A 26,622-nucleotide genomic window follows, 5' to 3' on the forward strand; every position below is an offset into this window, starting at 1 on the left:
CTGCTTGACTGCCATTCCTGATCCTCCCTCCTCCCCTCTTGCACCTGTTCCTTTTTCGCAACCGGGATACCCTGATGAGTGCAACTTGATCCACGGCCATCACCACGAGTCAAAAACACAGCCCATGGCTAACGGATACGCTCGTCTGCCCGGCGCACTAAACGCTCTTCCCAAAAACCGGAACAGGTCGCAGACAACCGTCGGTCTTCCACCCACTCCATCGCCCCGGAAGAAACGCGCATCGTCTTTCTACCCTCCTCGCGGATCGGACTTTCTTGACGAGACGAATCCCGACCCCTTCTACCTCGAACATTCTCTTGCCAACGCCTCCAGCTGGGGATCCGATAAACAGAGCCTCCGCAATGCGAGATCAGGCGAGAACATTCAGAAATACTTTATGCTGTCCGCCGTGAATCAATCCTGCAAAGACGCCACCGTTCCACCTGCCGCGCCTCGTACCATTAAACCACAAGCAAACATTGATCGTTCAACACTGTCGGTAGTCGAACTCGAACATCAACTGAGCCTACAGCAGCTTGGAACCCAGCAGTGGGGAGACTCTCAGACAGAGTCCACCCCAGACCTTACACCGAGCAGCTCGTTCTCTTCAAACCATTCAAGCCCCATTTACCCAGACCCGGTTGTTAGAGCCACCGAACAACTTTACAGTCTATCCAAACAGGCCCAGGATCCTATTGTGAACCGCGCATATCCATACTCCTCTTCGGCATTGAATCAGTCTGAAGCAACCATACCCACGGAGCCATCGTCCCCAATCCGAGACACAAAGCCTAAGCGCGTGCCAACCGCCTCATCAGAAACTGTCACGATGCTCCCCAGAAGCTACGAGGCGTCGTCTCTACGTGGAAAGCCTCTTCCATCCTTACCTGCAGTTCCACGCCCTAGCACGTCCCACCCGTCGAAGAAGCAACCACCCAGTCGATTGGTCATAGAGCCTTCGATGATATCTCCTCCTAGCCTTATTAACCCTGTGACGCTGGAACCTCATCGGTCCCATTTTGACCAAGCCTTGTTCATCCCTGCGAATGAATGTCCTAGCCCAGTGCCTAGTCCGGGACCGCCGTCACCTTCAGTTGACCGCCACCCGCCAGTCCCGTCAATGAGAGAGCGGCCTTCTACCTCTGCCTCAGAGATGCGTCCGGAGCAGTCCGTTTGGGAGTCTGACTCCGAAACCGAAGATTCAGATCCTAGATCTCTTTCTCGGAAGCCGATGGATACCTTGAAGAAGGTCCGTAGTCGAGTACAGTTGCGAGTTGCAAAATCTACACCTAAGCTGCAGAATAATACAGCACAGAACAACGCAGCCCTAGAGAAATACCCAACAAGGCCGGATCCACCTTCCCAGGAGCCTTGCTCAAGTCCCTTTAAGACGGCCCTTCAGACTCGTCCAGCTAAGGACATTCTGCGGCCAACTGCCCATCAAACACTCCGCTTAGTCGCACCATCGACTACTTCTCTGGTTCCACCTCGATCGCGGTGTAACAGTGCCAAGTCGCAGACCTATGGTATAGATCGTTCAACGGCGGCCGCAGCAATCCAGGCCAAGTCCCGTCGCCGTCAACGGTCTATAAGTCCAGAGACTTCGCTTTCCGCCGAAAGGGAGAAGGGTTGTACTTTTTGCCGCGAGGAGCGATCCGATCGAACCTTCCATCACGGCCTTACTCTCTCTCGCCCGCCTCTATACAAACGAGTCTGGGAATCCTTGCGAGTGCTCGCATGTCACGGCGAGATTACAACTACGCGGCCTCGCAAAGGAATGTGATTCTACCAATTCTTCGAAAATTCTGCAATTCGAAAAAGTTTGAGACGGCGTTGGGATGATTTGTACGGTCTAACGGGCTTACCTCATGGCAAGGTGCATTCGCTGAAATGATGTCAAACGACTATGTCTTTCCTTGATTCTGAACTAATGTCTTATGATGGATCTTTTTTACGAAGTTGGCGTGGGCTCATGGAACGCACAGCGAACACGATGACTGATGACTCCGGCGCTGGATATCTCATATGACAATGAGATCCATAACTCGCCACAAGACTCGATGCATACACCATTCACTTATGGACGGCCAATTGCCTTTATCTTTCGCTCTTTTTCTCTCTCCTCCCCCCCCCCCCCCCCCCCCCCCCTTTCCTTTCCACCTAACATTTCCTTCACTTCTTTCAATTTACTGTCACAAAAGGCAGACTCTCACTGATGTATTTCTTTTCTGTCGTGTTCCACACTGGAGCTACTTTGCTATGTTTTGCTATGCTCTGTCTCATACGAGAACAAAATGATCTTCGAATACCTCAACCACATTCTACATAGCTTCACTGTAAACAACTAGCAGCTAGATTAACTAGTCTCATAAAACAAGCTCAGGCCCATCCTGGAATGCTGTGGAATGGAATTCCCCGCTGCTACTTTTACACTCCTTGTCGTGCTATACGTAACATCGCACAAACATACCGTCTACGTACTTGTACTTTTTAGACTCTTAACTCTGTTGCCGTAAGTGTCAGTGCTTTGAGAGAAGGAAATTTTGCTTTACTACGTTAAACAAGTTCTGGGTTTGAAATCATTATTTTGTATTGTTTTGGTTCGATTTGATCCCCCTTTGCGGATCGATCGTATCCCTTGGAAATAAGGTTCTGCATCTCCTACCCTGGTTGTCTAGGTATATCTTAAACCTCCCAAGAGTGAACGCGGGCCGGTGGGAAGGGCTCCCGGTCGGCTCTTTTATTAAGGTGTCACTTATGTGGTATGTAATGAGACACTAGCTACTGCGCAGGAGCGCAGGATTGTTTTGTGTACCTTGTACTATGTTCCTTTTCCTTCTGTTTGCGGTGTTCTTTTTGTGTTCGTTCTATAAGAAGCTGTCAATAATATGTATCATAATAGGCTAAGACTATAAGAATGGATTTTTTGTATGTGGACCTCAACGAAAACTCGACTTCCACTCAGCCAGAGGCTGGAGTGAGCAAGATAGTGTCCCGGTTCAGTGTCCAAGAATCGAGAATCGAATACCCTATCGGGAAATTCGCGCCCTTGCTCAACTAGTACCCGCGGAATCATTACCACAGTGCCGCGGTTCCAGAAGATGCGGACAGCAAGGCTGGGCTTGAGAATTTAGCCTGCGAGTGGCGTCGTGGTTCATGTTATCCACCTTGCAGCCTTCCAGCCGATTTGCGCAGCGCTGGCGTTTTGATGTGCCGAGGGACTGCTTCGCTGGGTTCCCCGAAACGTCCTGCAGGGCGAAGTAGATGTTGTGCAGGAGAAATGCGCATGGCGCAGGCGCAGATAAAATCTCTTCACAGATGGTCCGAATGGCTGGATTCGAGGACCTGTGTTGAGCGCAGAGCTGACGTCGTCGATGGGAGCAGTCATCTGCTGTGTATGTGCTCCGCAGATGGTAGGCCACAATCGCCAGGACTGGCTTGTTTCAAGCTTCCAGCCCTTTCCTCACATCCTCACTCTCATCCGCCTTGCCGTTTCCGTCGTCACTCTTAGCCTCCAAAACATCCATTACATGCTCTTCCCAAGCGGCAACGGGGACTTTGCTCTCCCACGCACTCAGGACGCTATCGCCCTTGTGCAAGAGCTGGGTCTCTGGTTTCTCCTCCGACCCTCGCGCCTGTAACGCCCCGCCATCCACACCGGCGAAAACGGCCTGGACGTTCAGCTCCTTCACGGCTTGTTGATAGAGACGGAGTATCTCCTCCCGTTTGGCTTTCTTCGCTTCATCCGCTTCTTTCGTCGCTGTTGTGGACGGGGTCGGAGGCTTCTGACCAGGTTTCTTGACCGTCGCAGGACTGCTCTCGTACCCCTTGAGGATGCCCTCGAGAATCCCTAGAATTGTCCCGGCGCGCATACCCAGCTGTGCCCCGACGGGGAATCCGGCATCGAAGCCATTCTGGACGTGCTCAGCTTTCGAAGCGGAGATGCCGTCGCGGTAACCGGCTGTGACGTGTTGGCGGCGGAGGGAGGGGAGCTCAGAGGGTTCAACGGTTGCATTTTTGTGCGCTTGTGGAAGAGGTTGGTCGGCTCGCGGAGGTGAGGAGCCGAAAATATCATCGAGAGAGTCGGCGGCCATTATGGGGTCGATTTTTGAATTCCGTGAGGATAATTTTGATGGAGAGTCGGGAGTGGCAGTCGAGATTTGAGAATGTCACTGGGCTTCAAAATTTGGACTGTGAGAGTGGATCCGTGGATCACCCAGAATCCACTGCCCGACTGGATTGTATACACTGTTAGTAGGGTCTACCTGGGTAAAGCCAGGAAAGTAAAGTGGGAGAAGCGCATCTACCGAGGCCAAATTGCCTTTTTGTCGTGAAGCCTCAGGAGATATACAAGCCAAGGCAGTTACCTTTGTCGCCAGGCGGCTGTCGGACATGCTTAGCACCGCATTCGCACCACCAGTCCCTCCATCAACTCTCGATCGGCAGACTTCAGACAAGTCATATAGTACCAGTACGTAGGCAAAGTATCTCCGTTACTCCTTTATCCTTGTTTTTGCGCCTTAACTCGTTGACCGTGTACTCACGAAGCTCAAAGAGTATTGCCCCGCACTGCCCGTCAACAACTGTGGCCTTCCGCACCCCGAGCTCCCATCTACACGACACAACACTCGCATCGAGAGATAGTCTGCTGAACCTTCTGCAGACCTTCCTTACCCCAAGCATTCAACCTGGGAGATATATAAGAAGGAAAGCAAGTCATAAGTACAGTCTTCAGCAGAATTTGGCGCATCTCTCCAACGGCCGAATCATCCACCTAGAAGAGAGCATCTTGGCCTCTTTCTGGGTCTGGATTCCAGCCCAGTGAACCTGGCGTCTCAGTCGGGGGATACGAGCCCCTCCATAGAGATGGCCTCTATGAGACTCAGCGGTGACAAGGAACGAAGAAAGGCAGTGGTTCAGCGGGTAAGGACAGGTGAAAATGGAAACCTCTCCACGGCATCCTTCCGTGAGCGTCCACCCACTATTCTGGCCCCGTATGACCTGCTGGTGATTCGATAGATGTCTGATATACCGCGCCTGCTCTCCGAGAAAGCTTCCCTCTGGGAATGCCCATGGCGGCAAATGTCGGGTGGCCGGCCTGAGTTCAGCGTCTGACAACCGCCCTTGGTCTCGAAAGAGGACGGGATAATCGAGTTGCGGCTCGTCTTCGCACTACTACGGTGTTGCGCCTGGCGAAAGAGACTAGATAAAACAAAAGAAGATACTGCAGTAGGTGGAGACGTTGCCCACAGGCCATGCGAAGTTGATTTTGAACTGGGCTGCCCGAGGCCTTGTTGAGGCTACAGTGCAAGGCTCGAACCTGGCGATTGGGGCCGCTGACAGCGCCCATATGTGGCATACACCTGGACACGGTTCGCATACTACTCGCCCTACTTCTATATTCAGTAGTCTTTCTTCGAAGAGAACCGCTCCTCACGAAAACCTTTTATCATAATACGATCTAAGGTCTGGCATATTTACAGGGCACTAACCAATTCAGAACTTTATGAGGCAAGCAAAGAAGATCTCCACGGCTCACTCTATAGATTTACGACACCTGACGACGCTGTCAGTCTCCAACTTTGACACGAGACAGGTAGTATAGCCTGTTACCTGCTATAACAGGAATTGTTCCAGCACACCTTCGAATTCATCTCGATCAGGTTCGACTCTGCCATCCTGCTCACTTGTGAATCGTTTAGGTCATCTTGCTCACCATTCTTGCCACCTTCACCAATAATCTTTCACAGTTATCCTATAGAAGGCAAACTTAACGGCTGAAAAGTAGATTATGCGTCTTATCAGTGGTTTTACCTACTGGCCCCTCTAGAAAAAGCGTAACCCAAGCCCTACAGAAAGATTTCCTTTTGTTACAAGGGCTACTTTTGGTGGTGGGTAAGAGACTGGCGCATAGAATATCTAAGCTTGGTATGAGAAAGGGGCGACCGCGTGTGTCGCGCAATCGAGAAATGTCCTTTAGAATTATAGAGTGTGACTACTATATAGCCCACAAATAACGATTGCATGTCTTAACTACATATTCCGTGGCTTAGCTGTATAACGTAATCAATGCCGTCAGGTATCTATCCCTGCATTCGACTGTTCAGCTCGTTCTTTCTTCTCCATCTCAGCATCCGAGAGGCTGAGTCTCGACTGCTCTATCTGATCCCTGCGATTTAATATCTAATTACTGCTGCCTATGGACCAAGCCCGGCCTCATGTTCGAGCCATCATATCCTGCACTTTCTGCAGACAAAAGAAGCACGATAAGCCACTTCGTTGATACATCACTTGCCTAACTTATTGTCCAGGCTGCGATGTGATCGCCTTCGACCGTGCGGGAGCTGCGTCAAACGTGGCCTGAACTGTGTCTTTCTCAACCCAAGTCCTCCACCCCGCACTGCTCCGGCTCGGTCTACCAGGGAACTGAATCAACGAGTCAGGGAACTGGAGAAGCTGGTGAATGCTCTAGCAAGAGCAAAGAACACCCGCGAACCAGATCATAAGAGCGATCAAGCAGTCGACGGTACTGATGACGCAGTTACCAGTTCTCTAGGCAGGATCCAGGTTGGGGAGACGGGCATGAGTTATGTTTCTGGGGCGCACTGGGCAGCGCTTCAAGACAGTGTAAGCTAGCAGCTCATTCATGGACATTAGCTACTAAGTTGCAGATGTACAGATTGCAGAGATTAAAGAGTATCTCGACTCAGATCAATCTCTGACGCAGAACTCGAGTGAGGGTCCAGCACTCTTACTAGGGCTATGTCCGCCAGGGAATAAGGAGAACTTTTTGGCTGCTGTGCCGCCAAAAACCGTGGCGGATCGCCTGGTATCAAGGTTCTTTAATTCAATGGAGCCCGGAGTTTGTACGTCGGTTTCCCTCCCAACATGGAAGGCAGTTTTGACCGTGGATAATAGTCATTTTCCACGCCCCAACTTTTCAGAAAGAGGTTGCTGCCGCCATGCCGTACTTGTGCGTATACTATGTATGCTAATAAAACCAGTATAATCGCTTTTGGATTCAACCCCAGGAGGTCAGCTTGACGTGGTTGAGTATGCTCTTCGGCATGATGTGCTTGGCTATACGACTTCACCAGCGTGCCGAAGGTGAGCCTGTCGATATTGGCAACCCCGAAGAAGCTTGCAACATTTATCGACTTTATGCCGCCTACTGTTTGATCAGAGATAGATATACCACGCCGTCTAAATACACCATCGAAGCTCTACTCACATACGCACAATGTGAGTATTTCCGAAGCGCCGATGCCCAGCATGAGAACTGGGTGTTGTTCGGAATCATTATGCGACTAGCTCTACACATGGGCTTGCACCGGGATGGCTCTCGATACCCTGAGATATCTTGCTTTGAAGCTGAAATGCGCCGACGCATCTGGGCTTTCATGATACAGGGGGACGCGCTTTCCTCCTTTCAGTCTGGTCTGCCACGCATGATGTACAAGGGCGTAGCGGATACAAAGCTGCCGCGCAATTTACTGGATGAGGACTTTGGCGAGACCACTACAAGTCTGCCGCCTTCTCGGCCAGATACAGATGCGACACCGCTCTCGTATGTGATTGCAAAAAGTACACTGAGTGAAGTTTTTGCTTCAATCACTGACTGCGTGGCGTCGACCGAGCCCACGACCTATCAGTCGATCATTCAGCTGGATAACCAGCTGAACGAAGCCTACGCTGCGATTCCTGCCCATCTCAAATTTCGTAGTGTGACGCAATCGATTATTGATCTGCCTCATATTATTATGCGCCGATATAGCTTGGAGATTCTGTATCAGAAATCTCGTTGCATCCTGCACCGTCAACATCTCTGCGAGGGACGCTCTGATACACGATACGCTAAGTCCAGGCAAATCTGCATCGACGCGGCAATGAGTTTACTGCAACATCAGGCTACTCTAGATGCGCAAGCTCAGCCGGGTGGCGTACTATGTCACAGCAGATGGTTCCTCTCGTCGCTGGCTTCTCATGACTTTATTCTGGCTGCGATGATTCTGTGTTTGGAGCTCCATCACCAAACGCGAAATAGCGAGCAGCCAAATGGGGATGAATCGCATCGCATAGACGAGTTCCTCTTTGCCCTTCAAACGTCTTGCCAGATTTGGAGCCGGTACAAGGAGTCCTCTGCCGAGGCCATGCAGGCATGGCGATCGATCAGCATCATGCTTAGCAAATTGAATGCCACGTCCTTGAATCCGCGGACACCTATAATCAATGGCAGTGATATTTCAAGTATAAATGATAGTCTGCTACTAAGCACTTCAGGTACGCTTTGCTCTTCGGATCTTGATAACCTTGCCCTAATTAATAGACACCACAGACCAGCCAACCTGGTTTGAGCCGCCCTCGTTTAGCAACATGAACTTCGAGAGTACTGCAGCACCGGAACTTGATTTTTCTAGTGAAGCCATGATCGACAAGAACCTTTGGGATTTTTCCAATGGCATTGACTGGGTGAGCTGAGCTTGCGAATGTATCAGGCATGCCACTTACTAACAGTTCGACAGGCTGAATTCGATGCAACGGTGCAGAACTTGGACATGGCCGGAAATAGACTCGGGATATACTAGCACTGGGGCGCTATTTTTCCTGCGCGAGTGAAGTCCCATCAAATATATTTCCGCTCCTTCAGGCACCCACCGCCCAACCGCTACAATATAGTATGTCCATATAAGGCCTTCCACAACCACTTTCGCAACGGTACACGCTTTAAAGGATTTTATGTATTATTTTCGATACCCAAATCACGCTGTCTTCACGTAGTGATTCACATAATTTCATGTTTACAAGATAAGAAGACCATTGCTCCTAAGTATTCAACACATCCATGGCATCTTCCTGATATCATGCTATCATTATTCTTTAATTACTTGGGAAGGCGTGAATCATACGACCCTGCCTGTTCTTTCACATCAAGATGGGCCTTCGTCGTGCCTTCCCAGACCGCACTATCGTTCCCTCAGATTGTGATCCATTGGATGGCTGGGGCCCGTAACTCTTATCGCTGCCTTTAAACTAGAAGCTTCTAGGGGAACTGTCATCGTGTCTTCTAAAGTTGCTAGGACTATTATGTCTTGGGAGGTCCTTAGTTGAGTAGAAGTACGCGCCTTCGAAGCCGAGCTTTTACTGCGGCTAAAATGAATCTGTATCTAATTCAGTGAATAACACGCGCTGATGCGCACTCATGAGTCTAATTAAATGTACCCTGATAATATGACTCTAGTCTACCTACATACAATTGGCATGTATGTATATGTATATATGCACTGTATCACCATTACCAACGTCCAAGAAAAATCATTCCCGTCCAGGCGCCAATCTCCAAGCCCGTAACGGCAAACTTTGCAACTTCAAAACAGCAGGCTTGATGAACATGATAAATGTTACCGTCCCAACCAGCACGCAGAGAATATTTGTCATATAGTAGCCCTCTCTTGTGATATTGCAGGTGCCACCGCCGTCAATGCAGCGGGTACGATCTGGTTCCACAGCACATGAGAACGGAGACGTGACGAGGTCGCCTTTCAGAGAATCTGGTGAAGGGTTGGTGGTTGGTGGGATGCAGGTCGCCTCAGTGAACATGTCGACGAGTTTCAGGATGAAGTAGCGCGGGAATGTACCGCCGAGGTTTGAGACCCTATGGGATAATCAGTAAAAGTGGGTTAAAAGGAACCGAGAGAACATACGTTGCTAACATAGTCATGTAGGTACCACCAATGGCGGGATCAGAAACGCGAGCATGGAAAGCGGACACTGCAACAAACATGACAGTATTCATGAATGTTGAGGCAACGTGTTCGAAGATTACGGTCAAAATGTACCAGGTGGGGACTTCTGGGGCAGAGGGGTAGATCATGACAGTAAACTGGGCTAGGATGGCTGCAGCGAGTCGTCCGACAAAGGCCCAGCACCAGAGGCGCATTGGGGTGTACTCCGTCGACCATTTGCCGGCGTAGTAGCCTAGGCCGATTTCAAAGGGGAAGTCGATGAGAACGACCAGAGCCATGTTGTCCTGACCGAAGCCCTTGTCTAGAAGCTTTAGACTGGTCACTCCGTCGTTAGCCTGGAAGCCGATTTTGGCGATCAGATGGACTATGATGATGGTCTGGACGTTCTTGAGCTGTAAAACGCTCCACATGCTGCGGTAGACGGCAGAAATGCTGTCGCGCTCCGAGACATGATCTTCTTTCTTCATAAGGGCTAGGCAGGTGGTCACGACGAGGTACGCCCAGCCCCAGATCGTCAGGTACGTGCCAAGTGAGAGAAGGCCGCCTTCAGCGGGAGTAGTCCGGAACCATCGGTTCGCAAAGTCCTTCGAATTGAACGCGAGGAATACCGTGTAAGACAGGAAATGACCAGCGGTCAAGCCAACAGTCTGTGCAGTGGAAGCGTAGGAAATGTTTGGCGGCGACATGAGAGTGATCGCCCATCCATCCACAGCAATGTCCTGAGTGGCGCAGAAAAACACCAGCAAGAACCACCAGTATGTGAACTTCCAGACACCAGCCCCGCCGTTGGCGCCAGCCTGCTTCATCATGTCTTCGATATGCCCTCCGAGATAAATCATGGCCAGTCCGGCAATGACCTGGACAGGAGTGATCCAGCTCTTCCGGCGGCCAAACCTGCGACTCCATACAGCGTCCACGATCGGACTCCACAGTAATTTGAGCGAGTAGGGGTAGGATGCTAGCGAAAAGACACCGATCTGTCCGTATGAAAGGTACGGCTTGAGTAGGAACGGAACCGACCCCGTCGCCAACCCCATTGGAACCCCCTGAAGAAAATATAGCAGACACAGCAGCATAAAGTTTCTTTTATCACTAGACGGGAGGTCTGAGAAGCTCGTGGTCGTCATTCCAGGTGTTTGGGGAGTCGGCGGGTCCTGGTCCAGGGTGAAGCTCGATCGGGACATGAAGCGATCTGCTCGCGCGGACGAGGAGGACCCCGTAGAGGTATCGCGCTTGCGCATCTCAATGTTGGAATTCATTTTCCCGTGAGCGTTGCCGTTCTGACCGGTCGCAACGCTGAGGTTGGGCTTGGACCGACGTTTGGAAACAGTGTTGTTCTTGCGCTTCATTAGTGTGTCACGTCCACGGTGCGAAGATCGCGTGCCAGGATGTCTTGCAGGGGGAGTACGCGTCAATGTTGGGTCGGCTAGACAGGCGCAAAATTGGTCTCCAGATGCTGATCAGTCAGTTGAATCTGTGTTTTTGTGATTTATCTCTGATCCTGCATGCTAGATTCTGAAGCTCGACCTCGTCGGCGTTCGGGTGGGTTGTAGGAGGGCCGCGACGGTAAAGATCCTGGACATGGATAGAGGAAGAGTAGACGGAGAAGAGGAAGACGGAAGAATGGACTGGGTTTCGGGATCGCCCTGACTGGAGCGGTGCATGCGAGGGGAAAATAATGGAGAAATGGATGGATATGGAGTGGCGGATCTGGCAAGCTGGCCTCTCTGGAAATTCTCAGGGACCCGGCTGGACCCTTGGATCGGCAGCACTGTTCAGGTTTCACCCTTCAAGTCGCGATGACTCGCAGGAACATCATTTAACCTCTAGGTACAGAATTGCGCCTTGAAGTTCAATTCTCTGCGAATTACTGATTCTCCAATTACTCATTGGGCATTTTGCTGAACCCAGATCGTGGAGAGCCCAACTGAGGGCTTCCAATGGCCTTAACAGAACTTAGTCCAAAACCCATTATTATTCGAGGACCGCAGCTAGTACCATAATACATCTCGATATCCAGAGTTTTTAGTTCGATATTTGAAATTTGAAGAACGCAATCGCAAACTATATAATTCATCACGTGACTCCAGCACTGATACTCGCGCCGCGATGTGTTGAACCCAAACATCAACACACTCCAATAAGATATACATCACCATGGATCTAAAAGACCCAACAACACAATTGGAAGAGGAGCTGGACTCCGAAATATCCTCCATTCGCCGCGAAAGTCAGTGTTGTCTTACCGAGCATGAACGCAAGAACACAAACTAACCCTGACCTCAACCGCAGTCCGCAAGCTCCAGAGATGCCGTCGTTTCCTCGCATCCAGCGTGCTCTCCTCAGAAGCGCTCCAGAAGCGTCTGAAGCCCCAACAATCCTCCGTCCCCATACTTTCTACCTTGAACGAGGATATCTCGCCGCTCGTCCGCGCCGCAGGCTCTCACGCGCAATCAAACCACCACCGCATCGCTTTCTCCACAACTACATTCCCATTCAAAGACCCATCACCAGTAGCTGACGGCGAGAGCGGAAAAGACTCGAAGAATCTACTAGGTGTTCGCATCGATATCTGCGTGCGGAATGGTCGCTTCACGAAACCATATTACATCCTCCTGCGCAAGGTGCGCACGCCCGCTAAAGACGCGAAGAGGGATCAAGCGGATATACGGCTCAAGGTTCATCGACATACAATACCTGCATTCATACCAGTCCAGCGGCTAGAACGGATATTACTACCTGATCACCCGCGTGGACCCGGCGACGGCGTCGAAAATGGCAATGACAGTATAGAACAGCTAAAGAAGAAACCGACTCCGCCAGTGCGCAAACAGAATCTCCAGTTATTTGTCCGTGAAGTGAGACGGCAACTTGTCGCGTGGCATATGCGGCTGGATGCCATCTACTTTATCCGTGAACAGATAGGTATTATCCAGCGGGGTGTTGACCCTTATCCAGATGGCGAGGAGGATGGGCCGTGGGATCGGGATGTCCTTGTTGATGTGGGATTTGACTCTGGTATTGGGGAGACGAGGTTGAAGAAGAATGAATTCGGGATTGCGTCGTTTTCGCCGACGGCGTTGGAGGCGGCGTACGTCCGGGTTGAGTGGGAGGATGGCCGGGTTGGCCGGTTCAAGATTTCCGACTCCGGGAAGGTTGAGCGGGCGGTTGTCATCGGGGACGAGGGGAGAGATAAAGTGCTGGAAGCTGCGCTTACAGGGGGCGATAGGAACGTGCTCACTGTGTTGGATCGTTTGAGGGATGCAGCATATGGACGACATGACGATGCGGCGTCGAACAGGTAGCTATATGGAGGTCAATACATAGGTGTCTGTGTCTCATTATCATCTCTGAACTAAATATATCTATCAACAGTGAGAGGAGCCAATTATCCAGAACAAACAAGGCTATGCACAGGCAGCGAAGATCAAGGAACCGTTGCCAAAATTCTCGCCCATAAATCACAAAGAGATGGGAAGGTAGAATAATTACAAATAATGTACCAGATGCAGACAGGAGAGTGATTAGACGATCCGCTGGTGTATAATGCCGCTCTGAGAATGCGAGGTATTAGGAAAAGGGTATCATAGACATCAGTTCGTAAGTTAAAGGATGCATGGGGAGTTCAAGGTTACTCCTTGCGTTGGGATGAGGCGTCTGCTTCAGTTTCACCATCTGGGTCTGAGACGCAGATGGCGGAGTCGCGGGTCTCGGACTGTGAGTCTGAAAATGAGAGTGGCGGTAGGGGCCCGTAGGGTTTTCCGTCCTGGATTTCGAGTTTCTTTCGTAGGATTGCCTCTTCTAGCACCCATTTCTGGCGAAGTTTCGTCTTTTTCGCATTGAGTGCTTGCAGTATGGTTGCTTCTTCCTGCTGGTGCTCCTTTTGGAGCTCGATTAGTTCGGCCGCATGTTTCTTGGTCATGCAGTCGAGTTCTTTGTCCATCCGAGCGATCGCCTCCTGCAGACGGATTTCTTGCCGGTCTCTAAGGACTTTTATTTTGGCGGCGTGGAGTTGAGACATGGACTCGTAGTCGTGGTATTCCTGCGCCAGCTGGGCTTTGTGCTGTTGTGTGAAGCTGCGGCTAGGGGTTGTCAGATCGGACCCTGAGAGGGAAGGCGAGCGCGAGTCGGGGGGGCTTGAGCTGCTAAGATATCCCTCCATGTATTTGATGCGTGTGCGGGAGTTGGCTTTAGCTCTTTCGAATTCGCGCACTTGCTCCATTTCCACAACAAGTTGCCTTTCTTCCATGCGAGCGGCGTCCGCTACGTTCTGGGGTGTGTGAGTTCTGACCAACATGTGCAGGGCCCATGGACATACCTTTTCGCGCTTTTCATTCTCTAACTGGCGGTTTTGCGCCAGCTTCTCCTCAACTTTCGGTTGCTGTGATCGACGGAGCTCACTGATGAGATTAGTTTGAAAGGAGACGTGAAGGTTTCTTTCTGATGTTTGACTTTCTCGCAGCTGTTTCAGTTCGGAGTTTGCAAGGCTTCGCAAGAGAGCCTCATTGTCGAACACTGGGACCTCGAGTTTCAGTGGTTCCTCCTGGTTCTCTGGAGAGATTGACAGCCTCGCCTCGTCTGATTTGGACTCCACGTAGAGCTTTTCAACACCACCCTCGCCCTTCGTAAAGGTAACGTGCGCAGCGGGCGGTAAAAGTACCGTAGAAGGCGTTCTCCTACGTTTCCGAAAGGGTATTTTGTCAATCGCAGATTTGATACCTGATCGCCGTCTTTCCTTCTTCTTATTGCTACCTGATATCACACTCAATAACGAGCCGTTGTTTCCAGATGACCTCATCGCAGTTCCGTCGGTTCCTTGGGCCAGTCTGCCTTCGCTCGAACTATAAGAGGTCGGGCGTGTCGAAAGCGAGGCAGTGGAGCGGGTGCTACCGCCTCTAGCCGGCGGGTTGGACGCGATGGTATATTCAGATAGAGATGTGGCAAGCTGCTCGAGAGCTGGAGAATCGTGCGCAGGTTCGTACATCGAGTTGCGACCAGTCGAGGAACTAGAGGAGAGGATCGGGGACGAAAAATCGACCAATCCTGATGCAATCGAGGCAGCCAGAGAGGCTACAATCTCGACTTCCGGAACCTTGAGCCCTAGCTCTTTTGCTTCCTCTGCCAGCCGTTGCTGTTGCGCGATTTCCTCCTCTTCAGAGGACAGGGAAAGGACTTCCCTGCGGTACTGATCCTCGTCGAAATTAACGGAGTTTGTCAACTCCATGATGCAGTTGCAAATCCCTTTTACCCCGTCCACGCATGCAGCGCACTTATCCGCAAGGTGTTATTTAGGCGGGGGTGAAATCGACCGGCAATGAAGATGGAACCGCTATATGCGACAGGTCGAGCGACGGGGAGAAGGTCGGACGAGGCAAGACACCTATCGCGCAACGCTCATCGGCTCGTCCACAGTACTTGAAGCACGGTGGACGAGTAGCAATCGTTACAGAGCGGCATTCGACTTGCGGGAGAAAATAGAAGACTTGAAAATTATTGAATATTGGGTCTGAGAGAATCGGGCGGAAGAGGAAGAACACGAGAGGGAGCGCAGCCGCGGGTCAGTGGATCGATGTAGCGATGGAGAACTGGAGCAGCGGAGCGTTAGTGAACGCAACTGACGACCTGATTTGGGCGTTGACGCGGGTTCCTCCTAATTAACGGGATTTAGGAGGATATTACGGAGGACTTCTTCACAATAATCTTGTTCGTAGTTGGGCCCTGTTTGCAAAGGACCCGCCTGACCGAATCATGATTACGCTGCCAGTCTGCCACCAACAAAGCGCCTCCACGACCCGCCGTCAGGAGACAAATGCCGCCCTTTTATTTCGTCTGGTCATGAAGTTATGCGGTCAAGGACAGTATTCGAATTCTGTGCGTCCAAATATCTCAAAATTAAAAGAGAGTATTACCTCTGGGACTCTGGCAACCCTGCTCAGGTGAGGGAAGGCCGTGGGGAACAGGGAGAGCCATGGTTTCAGCCACTACTAGACTGCATCACTTGGCTGTGGTTCAGGCACCGCGGCTTCAGACGGTCAGGGGAGTGGGACATTTTTATTCTGTCGCACATGACTTGTTGGTCTACAGATCGGTCTTGTCTCATTCAAAATTAGACGTGTAAGTATTTGAAACTGGCCTCTGCGGGCTCCATTGAACATCTGTTTGTCGTAGTTCTTCCGCCCGCATTTATACCTACCTTGTAGACTACGGAGTACGGAGTCCTGCTCGCGGCAAAGCACATGCATTCCAACCTGTAAGAAATGAATATATCGGTGGGCCTCACGATAAGATCCCCCGAATCCTGATGCTTCTCCCCGGGCCATCCTGGATCATGCCCCGCAGCTTGCCGGCTTGATGCGCTGACCTCAAGTCTGACGAAGGGACGTGCATCCAGCGGCAAAGGCTTGGTTCACCGCAAGTCGATCATCCCAACTCCGTACTCTGAGTAGAAACGAAAGCTATCACCGCCCATTCAGCATGGCAGCGACCATGTCGTATGCTTTGTCTCTCGCATCCCGTTCCACCGCGTTCTTTGGCGAAACATTCCAGCCGTGATTGCAGCCATCCATCCTCGCAGAAAGCACCTCGCGGCGGGCTTCCTCTCTTATTTTCACCGCTAGTTGTTCGGCTTCGGGCGCCAAGCTGTCCCCAGCTGCCGTTATGATAAGTACGCGATCTGGAAAACAATCAGGCTGGGCATAATATGGTGAAATTCGGGGGTCTTTCGGGTCATGCGATGAAGGGATGTAGCATTGGTCGAAGAACCGAGCCAAAGGCGCGGGAAGAGGCTTTCCAGTGGGGTCTGGCGCGGTTTTGGACCCGGGCTCGGTATACAGGTCAACGGGCGGGTAGAAGGTTAGAACGGCGTGGAATGTCTCGCGAGGGAAGAGAGTCGACGAGGCTGCTAGAGCGAGGTTACCTCCTGCGCTGAAGCCCGAAAGTGCAATTCGAGCACGATCAAACCTCTCCGGCTGCTGGAGGACCCAATTGACAACATCCTCCACGTCGTTGAGCGCCGCAGGGAAAGGATTTTCCGGGGCGAGACGATATTGAACGTCGAGCACCGTATACCCCGTCCTTTGACTCATCAATTGACAGAATTCCTCGTCCTGCCCATGGAAAGGAAAGACAAATCCACTTCCGTGGAAGTTGATCAGGACCGGGCAAGATTTCGATGCAGCTCCCGGATTGTAGACATGTGCTTTAATGTTTCTTTGGGGATCTCGGGACTGGATCTGGTAGATGTCATCAGGCTTTGGTATGGGTGACCTCCGACCAACAATGGCCCTCAGTAGGAGCACCACGACTTTGCGATATAAGTATGCGAGGATGGACATGATGCGGCACCCGGGCAGTCATGCAGTAGCTCAGAAGGTGAGGTGATGTTGTTAGTCTAACGAGGGTGTTGGCATATCCCAGGGCCCATCGGGGCTCGAACCCCATCAGGCCGTGCTATAACCAATTGGTTGATGTTCCCGTTCTATAACTAAATTGGTTATACGCGGGAACTGATGTAGGTCTTCTCCAGCATATTCTGCTTATCACTAGCACAGGCGGATCCGTCGAGAAGCTATGCTCGCCTTTCATCTTTGTAGGATGTCTATAAAAAGCTGTATTCATGGAAAGGCCGAAGCGGCGAACAAATTACTCTTTAGTAGCGGATAGGGAGAGATCAGGTGCCCCTTCGTCCAGCTGACTACACTAAGCCGTGGCAATAAGTCAAGCTTCTACCAGAATCCGAGGCTGATAACATCGCCACGCACTATCTATTCCATCCACGCCATGCATCGATTCGACCAACCGCATTCATCTTCCTGACCGTCGCCTCCATCACACTCTCATCATCGATATACTCGCTATTTTCCCGCTGACATTTGGACTAACGTTGTATACCAAGTGTGGATTTAGAAAGAGTGCAGATCTTCTGCATTTGCCGACTTATATTCTCCGAGTTGCATGCAGCACCTGTACCTGTCATGACTTCCCCAACGCAATCTGGGAACACTAAGTTCACTGTTTTGATCCGCCTCCCTTTCCCCAGAGGCGGCTTTGTGGACCCTCCACCAGTAGGTTCAAGCTTCCATATACGAGGAAAACTACTAAATTAGATTTTCAGGTAGACTGGAACGCAGCCAAGGACCAAGCGCTTTGGGATATCCTCTCCCGCCCATCAAAGGGAAATGATATAGACTGTATGCTTGACTGCGAGTCTTGACCCCGAGATCTTTTCTTTACTGATCCTCTCTAGGGAAAGCACTGTAATAACTGTCCGGTACAGCACCTGTCAGAAGCTGACGCCTACTAGTGCCGAAAGATTCGATGTGACTCTCGAGTTTCTACTCCAGCAAGCGGCCTGGCTCTACGACCGCCAGCTATCCCAAGTCCGCGCACAGATGCGTAAGGTACCTACTGCTCATTCGAACGCTGCCTCTCCAGCTCAAGGCTCGATATATGCAAGCACGGCTCTAGGGCAGCCAGCCAAAACCGGTCAAAGCAACAGTAAGATCGTGGAGCATAACCATTTCTCTCACATGACATACTGAACTCTGGTAGATTCACGGGCTCCTTCTCGCTTGGCGTCGCAGCCAAAAGAAGCCCCTCCGGTGCGAGGTAAAATCTTACCGCACTATTATCTGTTTCCCTCTCTAATTCTAGGTAGCACCCATTCCACGGCATAATAGTTCCGGGAATACTGTGCAACAGGTCAAGGCCCAGACATCGCATCCTGGAACTCCAACGCTAGGAACGAACGAGCCCAAACGGGAGAGTCATGGTCGCCAACCGTCCACAAACAGACGCGAGCAAGCTCCTGTTAGCTTTGTTGATCAGAAGTCGCCTACGCTCGAAGAGGAAGATTTGACATCTAGCTTATCTGAGTTTAACTCTGATGATGAAAGCGACACTATAGCAGGCCGAAAGGGTTTAGGGTTTAAACGTTTTGGGCGCTTCTCAACCCACCGGCCGGATTTACGAGACGACGATGATGACGATGATGAATCACCGGCCTTTCTCCCACTTTCGCGTGGTCACGAAACCGCGTCTCATGGAACGTCCGGCCATGATCTTAGTACAACTCTGAGAATGGAGCAAGAGAGCGTTTCTGCGGTGCAGAGGCGGGTGACAGTGCCCCCTTCTGGCTTGAGAACGTCGGTTACCACAGAATCGTCCGAAAGTTCCGTAAGCTCCGGAGTGCCAGTTGCCCGTCCTCATAATCAAAGAGGGAATCAAATAAACTATCCAAGTCCCCGGCGGACAGCAGATGTGAACCATATGAGCCCGCGGCGGTCTACAACTTCTGGGAGGGACATAAGTGACGGAACACCTAGTATGGGAAGCAGCTTTAGCGATTTAGATGGTCTGTCACTTAAGTCCGGAAGTATGACTTTAGCTGACACAGATTCATCCAATAGGAGACACGAGCGTCACTCAGTCGATGCTCGAGGAGGCTCTCTTGAGCAATATGCAGCACGGCGGAATGGCCAGCCGCATGAGCACAATCAGCCAAGCACTTCGAAGCCGTTATCTCACTTGATTACCGTGCAGTTCTATGGAGTGGCACCTGACGATTCACTACTACTCGGCCGTTAGATACAATGAATGATTTTGGTGGCGCTATAATCCCTGCTTCAGATTCTGTAAGTCAGGATTATGGACATACTTCGTTCTTGGAATTAGCTAACCGCTTGCGAAACGGGCCCTCGGAGTAATTAGATTCAGTAGGTCTAGGCCCAGACTTAGTTCGTGTCAGCTTCATGCTTCGGGCCGTATAAATAACGTATTATTAATACTTCGATCGACTATATCTTTATAACCACAGCTCTTTTGCTTGGCGGGCTCGTATTCTTAAGCCTTGGTCTACCGAAAGCTCGTCTTGATGACAGTCTGGCGCAAGCTGCTGACACTCAGCAAAAGTGTTTGGGCGGTTGACACCACGGAGTTATCGAACATGCAGCGAGAAGTGCTCCGTACGCAGACCAGTAGGTCATATAAGGGGCCGTTTTCCTCTCTGGAGGACGAGACCACTCTCGACAAGAGCCAAACCATCAGATACAGCCAGAAGGCCTGATTTCGTACAGTACTCTCTCGTCAGTCATAATCATTACAAGGATGTCTTTCTGGACCTTTGCACCGAAGCCCAAGACCCCCTTAGGGTATCATCGGGTCCTTTCGCCAACTGCGGGCGTCAAAGTGTCACCTCTATGTTTGGGGGGCATGAACTTTGGTGAAGGATGGTAGGTTGAATTTACACGCCAATGGCTGGGCAGTGACTAATTTCTTTGCCCAGGGAGCACTTTATGGGAAAGTGCAGTAAGGAAGACGCATTTGCGCTGATGGATGCGTTTTATGATATGGGTGGCAATTTCATTGATACGTATGTGTTTTGTGTCTTCTGCTTCGGGGTAAAACGTGCGCCTGACCGGTTATGCATAGTGCCAACAACTACCAAGAAGGCGACTCTGAAAGGTGGATTGGAGAGTGGATGGAGAGTCGTGGGAATCGGGACCAGATTGTGTATGCACACCCATCAGCTTTGAGAGTTCTGACACTAAACATATTGGAAAATGCAGGCTTGCGACCAAATACACAACTGGCTTTCGTGACCGGCATATCAACACCGAACGCATTCAGTCCAATTTCGTTGGTAATTCGGTCAAATCACTCCAGACTTCGGTCAAACACAGCTTGAGAAATCTACGCACCGATTACATTGACCTGCTCTATGTGCACTGGTGGGACTTTACATCCGGTGTCGAGGAAGTGATGCATGGCTTAAATGTCCTAGTCACGACGGGCAAGGTCCTGTACTTGGGCGTGTCAGATACGCCCGCCTGGGTTGTTGTCAAAGCGAACGAGTACGCCCGCGCTAACGGCCTGCGCCCCTTCTCTGTCTATCAAGGGCTGTGGAATCCGCTGCGTCGCGACATGGAGAGTGAGATTGTCCCAATGTGTCGAGACCAGGGCATGGGTATAGCCCCGTGGGGTCCTCTTGCTCAGGGAAAGCTCAAGACTGCCGAAACTCGGGGAATGAAAGGTGGAGGCCGATCAGACGGGGACATGGCGGAGGATGAGATCCGCGTGTCGGATGCTCTTGATGAAGTCGCGAAGAGCAAAAATACAACTCTCTCAGCTGTGGTATGTGCTACTAGTTTCGAGATCCTAACTGAAGAGGACTGACAATCGCAGGCCCTTGCATATCTGCTCCACAAGACACCGTACGTTTTCCCGATAGTCGGGCAGAGGAAGATCGAGCATCTGAAAGCCAACGTGCAAGCTCTCGAGATCGAGCTGAGCAAAGAAGATATGGACAAGATCGATGCGGCCGTACCGTTCGATCCTGGATTCCCAATGAGCTTCATTTTCCCTGGCAAGTACGATTTGACCCTTACTGCTGCCGATGTTCCCTTGACGCGGAAGGCTGGCTATATCGACGCCCCCCCTCAACAGGGCATAGTGCCCCCGAGAAAGACGTCGCAGATTTAGTTAGCTTAGGTCGATACCTACAGGCGCTACTTCCATATGTACATAGGGAGCAAATATACAACAATTGTTATCCGAGTAAACACCGAGGGGTAAATCATGTGACTATTGCTGTACCGCAAGCCGAAGACGGCCTAGCTCCGCCTAGCTCCCGAGGCCTTCGCCTCGGCAATCGTCGGCCGCATCCATGCTTGATTGTTCTGACATCAGCAGCACGTCCAAGCAGTACGTCGTACAAAGGAGAACGATTTGACAAGCCTAATTTTTTAAGGAGCCCGCGTACAAGAGGTATGGCTCTCAAGATTGTCCTTTGAGGTTCATTCTCTTCCTATATTTCTCGCGCAGTCTGAACCTCCACCTAATCGGCGTTTGTAGGCAGGGTCCGACTGCCCCGCCCTCCAGAGGAAATGTCGCCCGCAGACAGCGAGTCCGCCTACTTCAACAACTACCCTCCACCCAAAGCCCTTCCCAAACATGAATCGCTCGCCAGATCGTTTATAGAGTACCATGTCGAATCCAGTCGGCGCGTGGTACTCGTCACCTCCGGAGGAACAACAGTTCCTCTCGAAAACCAAACTGTTCGCTTCATCGACAACTTCTCTGCAGGAACTCGGGGAGCGACATCCGCTGAGTACTTCTTGCAGCAGGGGTATGCAGTAATCTTCCTGCACCGACAGTTCAGTCTGCTGCCCTATTCACGGCATTACAGCCACTCGACGAATTGCTTCCTGGATTTCATGGACGAGGCGTTTCCAAGCGATGTTAGCCGTTCAGATCATGGTCCTATTGTGGTGCGGAAAGAATACCAGGATGAGATGCGCGACGTGCTCCGAAAGTACAGATATGCGAAACAGAATAATCTTCTTCTGCTGCTTCCGTTCACAACGGTCTCGGAGTACCTTTTCGAACTCCGCATGCTCGCCAAGTGCATGAACCCGCTCGGTCCTAATGCGCTGTTCTACCTCGCCGCAGCGGTTAGTGACTTTTTCATCCCGCGCGACCGAATGGCAGAGCATAAGATTCAATCTTCCGAAATACCAAAGGAGTTCCAGGGCAACGACGAAGCTGTGGGTGCCGATGACCTTTACACGGGCGGGTTTGAACAGAAGCAGGAGTCGAGCAAAAAGTTGGTCATTAACCTAGACCCGGTTCCGAAATTCCTCCATCAGCTCGTAGATGGCTGGTCACCAGAGGGTAGCATGATCGTGTCGTTCAAGCTCGAAACCGATCCCAATCTCCTCGTCTACAAGGCTCAGACGGCGCTCCAGCGGTACGCCCACCACCTAGTTATCGGGAATTTGCTATCCACCAGAAAATGGGAGGTTGTCTTCGTCACACCGAACCCACCTTATGAGCGCTGGATCCGAGTTCCCAAGTCGCGCCGGAGTAAGAGCATCTCCGGCGTCGAAGACCAGGTAGGCAAAGCTGAGGCAGCGAAGCGGTCATCAGGAGACCAGACCTCGGCGGCTCCTGAGGGTGAAGAGTCGTCTAAGGAAGAAAAGGACGGAGAAGGCACGTCTCGTGAGGGCACGGAGATCGAAAGCTTGATCATACCGGAGCTAGTCAAACTGCATTCGGAGATGATCGAGAAGTTCAAGCGATAGTGAACATTACTCATTCTGTTTTGTCTAGATACCTTGATATGCCCAGTATTGTATCACCAGCAAGCTCGTATTCGCTGTCTTTTTCTTAACCGAAACCGGATACCCAACATAGATTCGTCACCATGTAGTAATGTCCCAGTAGAAGGAGTTAATCTATTATTCCTTGCTCTTTTCTAGGTTCCTATTGCTACTAGGAGCTGCGGTGATCGTACATAGTATTTAGGCTTGACTCTTCACCAATCTCTGTCCCTCAGCCCACTCAAGAGCGCTTCTCCTTGCACTCTCCTCACCAACCTCATCAAAAATATCCACACCAAGTCGGGCAGGGAAATTCATCCGCTGGTGTCGTTCTAGCGACTGGATAGCCTGGAAGGCGTCTTCGGGTAGAACGAAGTCTGCCAAGCAAGAGAGTTAATATATAATCCTGATTGTTACGTAGAAGAAAGTGGCTGACACAAACGAACCTTGAAAGTTGCTTTTGATTCTTTCAGGGGTAACTGATTTTGGGAGCACTGCTGTACCCCGTTGCACAGCCCAGCTGATTAGAACCTGAGCTGGAGTTCTGTTCAGCGATTTGGCGATTTCGATGACGAGGGGATCATCCACGGTTCTTTCGCTTGTTAGCCTCCGTCTGATGCCAATAAGTTGTTCTTTGCCTACCGAGGAATGTTGTAAATATTGTTTCCTAGTGGTGAGTATCCGGTTATGAGAATGCCCTAAATGATGGGCCTTTAGTTTGTGCTCAGGTATGTATGTCGCTCATTTACCTTTTCCTTAGACCATTCGAGTAGCTCCCTTTGTTGGAGGTAAGGATGAGCTTCAATCTGATTGACTGCGGGTGGTATTTTCGCCCTAAACGTATTATATGTCAAAATCAGATAGCGTGTCTCGAGTGGACAATGAGCGTACGTCTTGAGGAGCTCCTCGATCCTCCTGCGGTTAAAGTTGCTAACTCCAATCGACCGCACTTTGCCTTTAGCTACGAGTGCCTCCATCGCAGCCCATGTATCTTTGATTGGTACATCTATCACATCGATTAAACCGGTTCTCTCATCGACGGGCTGAATGGTTGTGGTTGAGTAGCGGAAGGCCACTGGCCAATGGATCTATAATGACCAAGCAGGTATTAGCGATGTTTACACTCTTGTCACCACAGAGCTTGAATGACTTACAAGGTAAAGATCAAGATAATCCGTCTGGAGATCGCTAAGGGATCGATCCACTGCAGCCTCGACGTTTTCAGGGTCGTGATGGGTATTCCATAATTTGCTCGTGAGCTTATCACGTCAGTTCAACACGCCAACCTCATCCAAAGTCAACGCAGAGCTCACGAATATTTCTCCACGCGGCACACCAGATGCCTTGATTCCGTTCCCAACTTCGCGCTCATTACCGTAGACTGCAGCAGCGTCGATATGACGATAGCCAATATCCAGCGCCGCAGTTACCGCTTCCTCAACTTCGCTCGGTTTAGATTGCTATACACAGGAAGATATTCATAAGCTTTGTTCCTGAAAGATGAACTAGTCGTTCATACCCATGTTCCCAGTCCAACGGCCGGTATCTCATAGCCTGTGTTGAGCTTGAATGTGCGTTTTAGAGCCATGTTGCGTTGCTAAGTGCGTGGACTTGGTATTATTTCGACCCCTCGAGAATTCCCATGCAACTATCTTGTCGCTGTAGTCTTTTAAATACTCTGTAAAGTGAGCCGCCGGATTTGAACCCGGGCTTCGTCTTCTCCGGCACTCAATTGCCTTCTCCACTGCTCTGACCAGCATATTATCGAGCTGGGTTAACCCAAGAGCTTGCGGTTTTGCACCTGGAAGCCCCTCATTTGCTGGTATTTCGGCCATTGTCATCTCGGCGATTGTCCGGAAATAACTTGCGGTGTTGTTTATCCGAATGCTTTTCCGATGTAAATGCGGGGGTCGATGTGGAGCTTGCGGGGTGACGCTGATGATGGTTGTGAGCACGGCACGGAGTTGGTCCGGTCAAGCCGTGACTTTCCCCGGCCTTTGAGCAGTCATCTTAAGGGGGAAAGGAATCACAGAGATTACGTGTTCGAGAGCCTGTCGAAATTTACCGCGGAAGACTTTTAGAGCCGGTAGACGATCACTAACAGCAAGATGGCCCCGATTGCCCAGATAGAGTATTTCAGACTTCCACCACGCTGGTTGTTTGTGAAGATCACAGACGCCGACGGAAATTATGGCTGGGGAGAGGCGTCGCTTGAAGGTCATACGGAAGCCGTGGAGGGCTGCCTCGATGCGTTTGCTCAGAGGTTCGCGGGCATGGACGCGGAGTGAGTTTATTCTGGGACCATTATCTTGTGCCTGATACTGAAACTTCTTCATAGTGACATCGAACACATTTGGCAGCACGGGTACAGGATGGGATTCTACAGGGGCGGGCCGGTCCTTATGAGCGCTTTGTCTGGCGTGGATATAGCGCTCTGGGATCTTAAAGGTGAGAGGGTTTGAGACGAATTAGATACGAGCCATGGTCGGTCTGACTATCAATAGCAAGACGACTCGGTCTCCCAATATATCAGCTTCTCGGCGGCAAAGTAAGGGATAAGCTTAAAGTGTACGCTTGGATCGGTGGTGACCGTCCAGGGGATGTTGAGGCACAAGCGTATGAGACACTGCTGCCATTTGATGTACGGGTTTTATGTTCTAACACCTTGCAGCCGGGCAAGAATAGCACAGGGCTTCAAAGCTGTGAAGATGAACGCCACCGAAGATCTGTCGTGGCTTGACTCACCCCATTCTTTGGACACCTCGGTTGAGCGATTGAAGACCGTCAAGTCCCTGGGGATTGACGCCGGTGTTGACTTCCATGGCAGAGTCCACAAGGCAATGGCGCAACAGCTCGCATACAAGCTCGCACCGCACGAACCCTTATTCATCGAAGAACCGCTCCTCTCCGAGCACCCGGAATCCGTCGCAGCATTGTCCAAACTTGTCCCGATCCCTATTGCCCTTGGAGAACGGCTACATAGCCGTTGGGATATCAAACCGTTCCTTGAGTCGGCCTCAGTCAGCATCTTGCAACCAGATATTTGCCATGTCGGTGGAATTTCCGAGATTCGTAGGATTGCCACGATGGCAGAAGCTTATGATGTAGCATTGGCCCCCCATTGTCCGTTAGGCCCTATTGCCCTCGCGGCAAATCTTCAGGTCGATGCTGTTAGTGCCAACTTTGCCATTCAGGAAATGAGCTTGGGCATACACTATAATGCTGGGTCAGCGGATATTGACACATATATCAAGAATCCGGAGGTTTGGAAGGTGCAGGACGGATTGATCGACCTTCTAAGTGGACCGGGTCTGGGTATTGAGATTGACGAAGAGAAAGTCAGGGCTGCTGCTGTGGACGCTGCCGCATGGCGCAGTCCGCACTTCGTGGGACCTGGAGGAGAACTGAGGGAGTGGTGATGAATCTTGAAAGTTACCTCAGCTATATAGATCAGCTCGTTTTGTTCATAGTGCTCAGGTTTTCGCTCCGCTGAAATATCAGTCAATGACACGTACCTTTCCAAACTTCAAGCACTAACAAGACTAAATGACACTTGGTAACTGCTGCTAAGACTTCTGTTGCGGGTGGTTAGAAATGGCACGTGCACCCTACCTAGCTGCCTTGTCTTCGCTTCCCCAGAAAATCAACCCCATTCCCCCCCCTTCCACCCAGTCCTTAACAACGCGTCTGAGCATCCTCATGGCTAAACATTGAATTTTTTTTTTTTTTTTTTTTTTTTTTTTTTTTTTATAAGCTTGTTTTCTAATTCATATTTAGATTAT

General features: G+C 50.9%; 13 protein-coding genes across 13 annotated transcripts; 7 read left to right on the top strand and 6 right to left on the bottom strand.

Moving 5' to 3' along the window:
- Positions 1–124: 124 nt before the first annotated feature.
- On the top strand, positions 125–1,783 carry BDW70DRAFT_157114 (uncharacterized protein; the record flags this gene model as incomplete). The annotated part of the gene is made up of 1 exon (XM_073740296.1): positions 125–1,783. One exon carries the CDS (start codon positions 125–127, stop codon positions 1,781–1,783), a length of 1,659 nt encoding a protein of 552 aa, XP_073599277.1.
- Positions 1,784–2,866: 1,083 nt separating this feature from the next.
- Positions 2,867–4,307, bottom strand: BDW70DRAFT_130140 (Yae1 family protein). Its single transcript, XM_073735746.1, has one exon. The coding sequence runs from the start codon at positions 4,092–4,094 to the stop codon at positions 3,444–3,446; it is 651 nt and encodes a 216-aa protein (XP_073599278.1). The 5' UTR covers positions 4,095–4,307; the 3' UTR covers positions 2,867–3,443.
- Positions 4,308–4,917: 610 nt separating this feature from the next.
- BDW70DRAFT_130141 (uncharacterized protein) lies at positions 4,918–5,539 on the bottom strand. The gene has a single exon (XM_073735747.1). The coding sequence runs from the start codon at positions 5,378–5,380 to the stop codon at positions 5,105–5,107; it is 276 nt and encodes a 91-aa protein (XP_073599279.1). The 5' UTR covers positions 5,381–5,539; the 3' UTR covers positions 4,918–5,104.
- Positions 5,540–6,143: 604 nt separating this feature from the next.
- Positions 6,144–8,858, top strand: BDW70DRAFT_130143 (transcription factor domain-containing protein). Its single transcript, XM_073735748.1, has 7 exons — positions 6,144–6,261; positions 6,312–6,627; positions 6,680–6,866; positions 6,919–6,950; positions 7,005–8,280; positions 8,336–8,469; positions 8,523–8,858. Exons 1-7 carry the CDS (start codon positions 6,200–6,202, stop codon positions 8,583–8,585), a joined length of 2,070 nt encoding a protein of 689 aa, XP_073599280.1. The 5' UTR covers positions 6,144–6,199; the 3' UTR covers positions 8,586–8,858.
- Positions 8,859–9,184: 326 nt separating this feature from the next.
- Positions 9,185–11,412, bottom strand: BDW70DRAFT_130145 (SD08430p). The gene is made up of 2 exons (XM_073735749.1): positions 9,702–11,412; positions 9,185–9,652 (listed from the first exon to the last, which is right to left on the bottom strand). Exons 1-2 carry the CDS (start codon positions 11,090–11,092, stop codon positions 9,313–9,315), a joined length of 1,731 nt encoding a protein of 576 aa, XP_073599281.1. The 5' UTR covers positions 11,093–11,412; the 3' UTR covers positions 9,185–9,312.
- Positions 11,413–11,900: 488 nt separating this feature from the next.
- On the top strand, positions 11,901–13,048 carry BDW70DRAFT_157118 (uncharacterized protein; the record flags this gene model as incomplete). The annotated part of the gene is made up of 2 exons (XM_073740297.1): positions 11,901–11,973; positions 12,036–13,048. The coding sequence occupies 2 exons, from the start codon at positions 11,901–11,903 to the stop codon at positions 13,046–13,048; spliced, it is 1,086 nt and encodes a 361-aa protein (XP_073599282.1).
- Positions 13,049–13,137: 89 nt separating this feature from the next.
- Positions 13,138–15,276, bottom strand: BDW70DRAFT_110900 (uncharacterized protein). Its single transcript, XM_073734529.1, has 2 exons — positions 14,062–15,276; positions 13,138–14,013 (listed from the first exon to the last, which is right to left on the bottom strand). The coding sequence occupies exons 1-2, from the start codon at positions 14,965–14,967 to the stop codon at positions 13,375–13,377; spliced, it is 1,545 nt and encodes a 514-aa protein (XP_073599283.1). The 5' UTR covers positions 14,968–15,276; the 3' UTR covers positions 13,138–13,374.
- A 544-nt stretch (positions 15,277–15,820) lies between these two features.
- On the bottom strand, positions 15,821–17,343 carry BDW70DRAFT_130148 (putative esterase/lipase). Its single transcript, XM_073735750.1, has one exon. The coding sequence runs from the start codon at positions 17,075–17,077 to the stop codon at positions 16,202–16,204; it is 876 nt and encodes a 291-aa protein (XP_073599284.1). The 5' UTR covers positions 17,078–17,343; the 3' UTR covers positions 15,821–16,201.
- A 373-nt stretch (positions 17,344–17,716) lies between these two features.
- On the top strand, positions 17,717–19,272 carry BDW70DRAFT_157121 (multidomain presynaptic cytomatrix related protein; the record flags this gene model as incomplete). The annotated part of the gene is made up of 7 exons (XM_073740298.1): positions 17,717–17,806; positions 17,857–17,932; positions 17,989–17,998; positions 18,046–18,239; positions 18,294–18,350; positions 18,400–19,095; positions 19,151–19,272. 7 exons carry the CDS (start codon positions 17,717–17,719, stop codon positions 19,270–19,272), a joined length of 1,245 nt encoding a protein of 414 aa, XP_073599285.1.
- Positions 19,273–19,626: 354 nt separating this feature from the next.
- Positions 19,627–21,316, top strand: BDW70DRAFT_110922 (NADP-dependent oxidoreductase domain-containing protein). Its single transcript, XM_073734530.1, has 5 exons — positions 19,627–19,972; positions 20,026–20,112; positions 20,172–20,252; positions 20,309–20,873; positions 20,925–21,316. The coding sequence occupies exons 1-5, from the start codon at positions 19,848–19,850 to the stop codon at positions 21,219–21,221; spliced, it is 1,155 nt and encodes a 384-aa protein (XP_073599286.1). The 5' UTR covers positions 19,627–19,847; the 3' UTR covers positions 21,222–21,316.
- A 113-nt stretch (positions 21,317–21,429) lies between these two features.
- BDW70DRAFT_130153 (phosphopantothenate--cysteine ligase CAB2) lies at positions 21,430–22,827 on the top strand. The gene has a single exon (XM_073735751.1). It carries the CDS (start codon positions 21,626–21,628, stop codon positions 22,820–22,822), a length of 1,197 nt encoding a protein of 398 aa, XP_073599287.1. The 5' UTR covers positions 21,430–21,625; the 3' UTR covers positions 22,823–22,827.
- A 214-nt stretch (positions 22,828–23,041) lies between these two features.
- BDW70DRAFT_148025 (aldo/keto reductase) lies at positions 23,042–24,428 on the bottom strand (the record flags this gene model as incomplete). The annotated part of the gene is made up of 8 exons (XM_073738802.1): positions 23,042–23,217; positions 23,287–23,432; positions 23,483–23,538; positions 23,590–23,674; positions 23,732–23,928; positions 23,995–24,099; positions 24,154–24,300; positions 24,360–24,428. The coding sequence occupies 8 exons, from the start codon at positions 24,426–24,428 to the stop codon at positions 23,042–23,044; spliced, it is 981 nt and encodes a 326-aa protein (XP_073599288.1).
- Positions 24,429–24,881: 453 nt separating this feature from the next.
- BDW70DRAFT_171318 (enolase C-terminal domain-like protein) lies at positions 24,882–26,325 on the top strand. Its single transcript, XM_073743183.1, has 4 exons — positions 24,882–25,124; positions 25,179–25,288; positions 25,345–25,456; positions 25,512–26,325. The coding sequence occupies exons 1-4, from the start codon at positions 24,949–24,951 to the stop codon at positions 26,257–26,259; spliced, it is 1,146 nt and encodes a 381-aa protein (XP_073599289.1). The 5' UTR covers positions 24,882–24,948; the 3' UTR covers positions 26,260–26,325.
- The last annotated feature ends 297 nt before the right edge of the window (positions 26,326–26,622 follow it).

The sequence above is a fragment of the Aspergillus foveolatus genome (assembly GCF_047715535.1).
Source record: "Aspergillus foveolatus strain CBS 279.81 unplaced genomic scaffold BDW70scaffold_7, whole genome shotgun sequence".
NCBI classification, from domain to species: domain Eukaryota; kingdom Fungi; phylum Ascomycota; class Eurotiomycetes; order Eurotiales; family Aspergillaceae; genus Aspergillus; species Aspergillus foveolatus.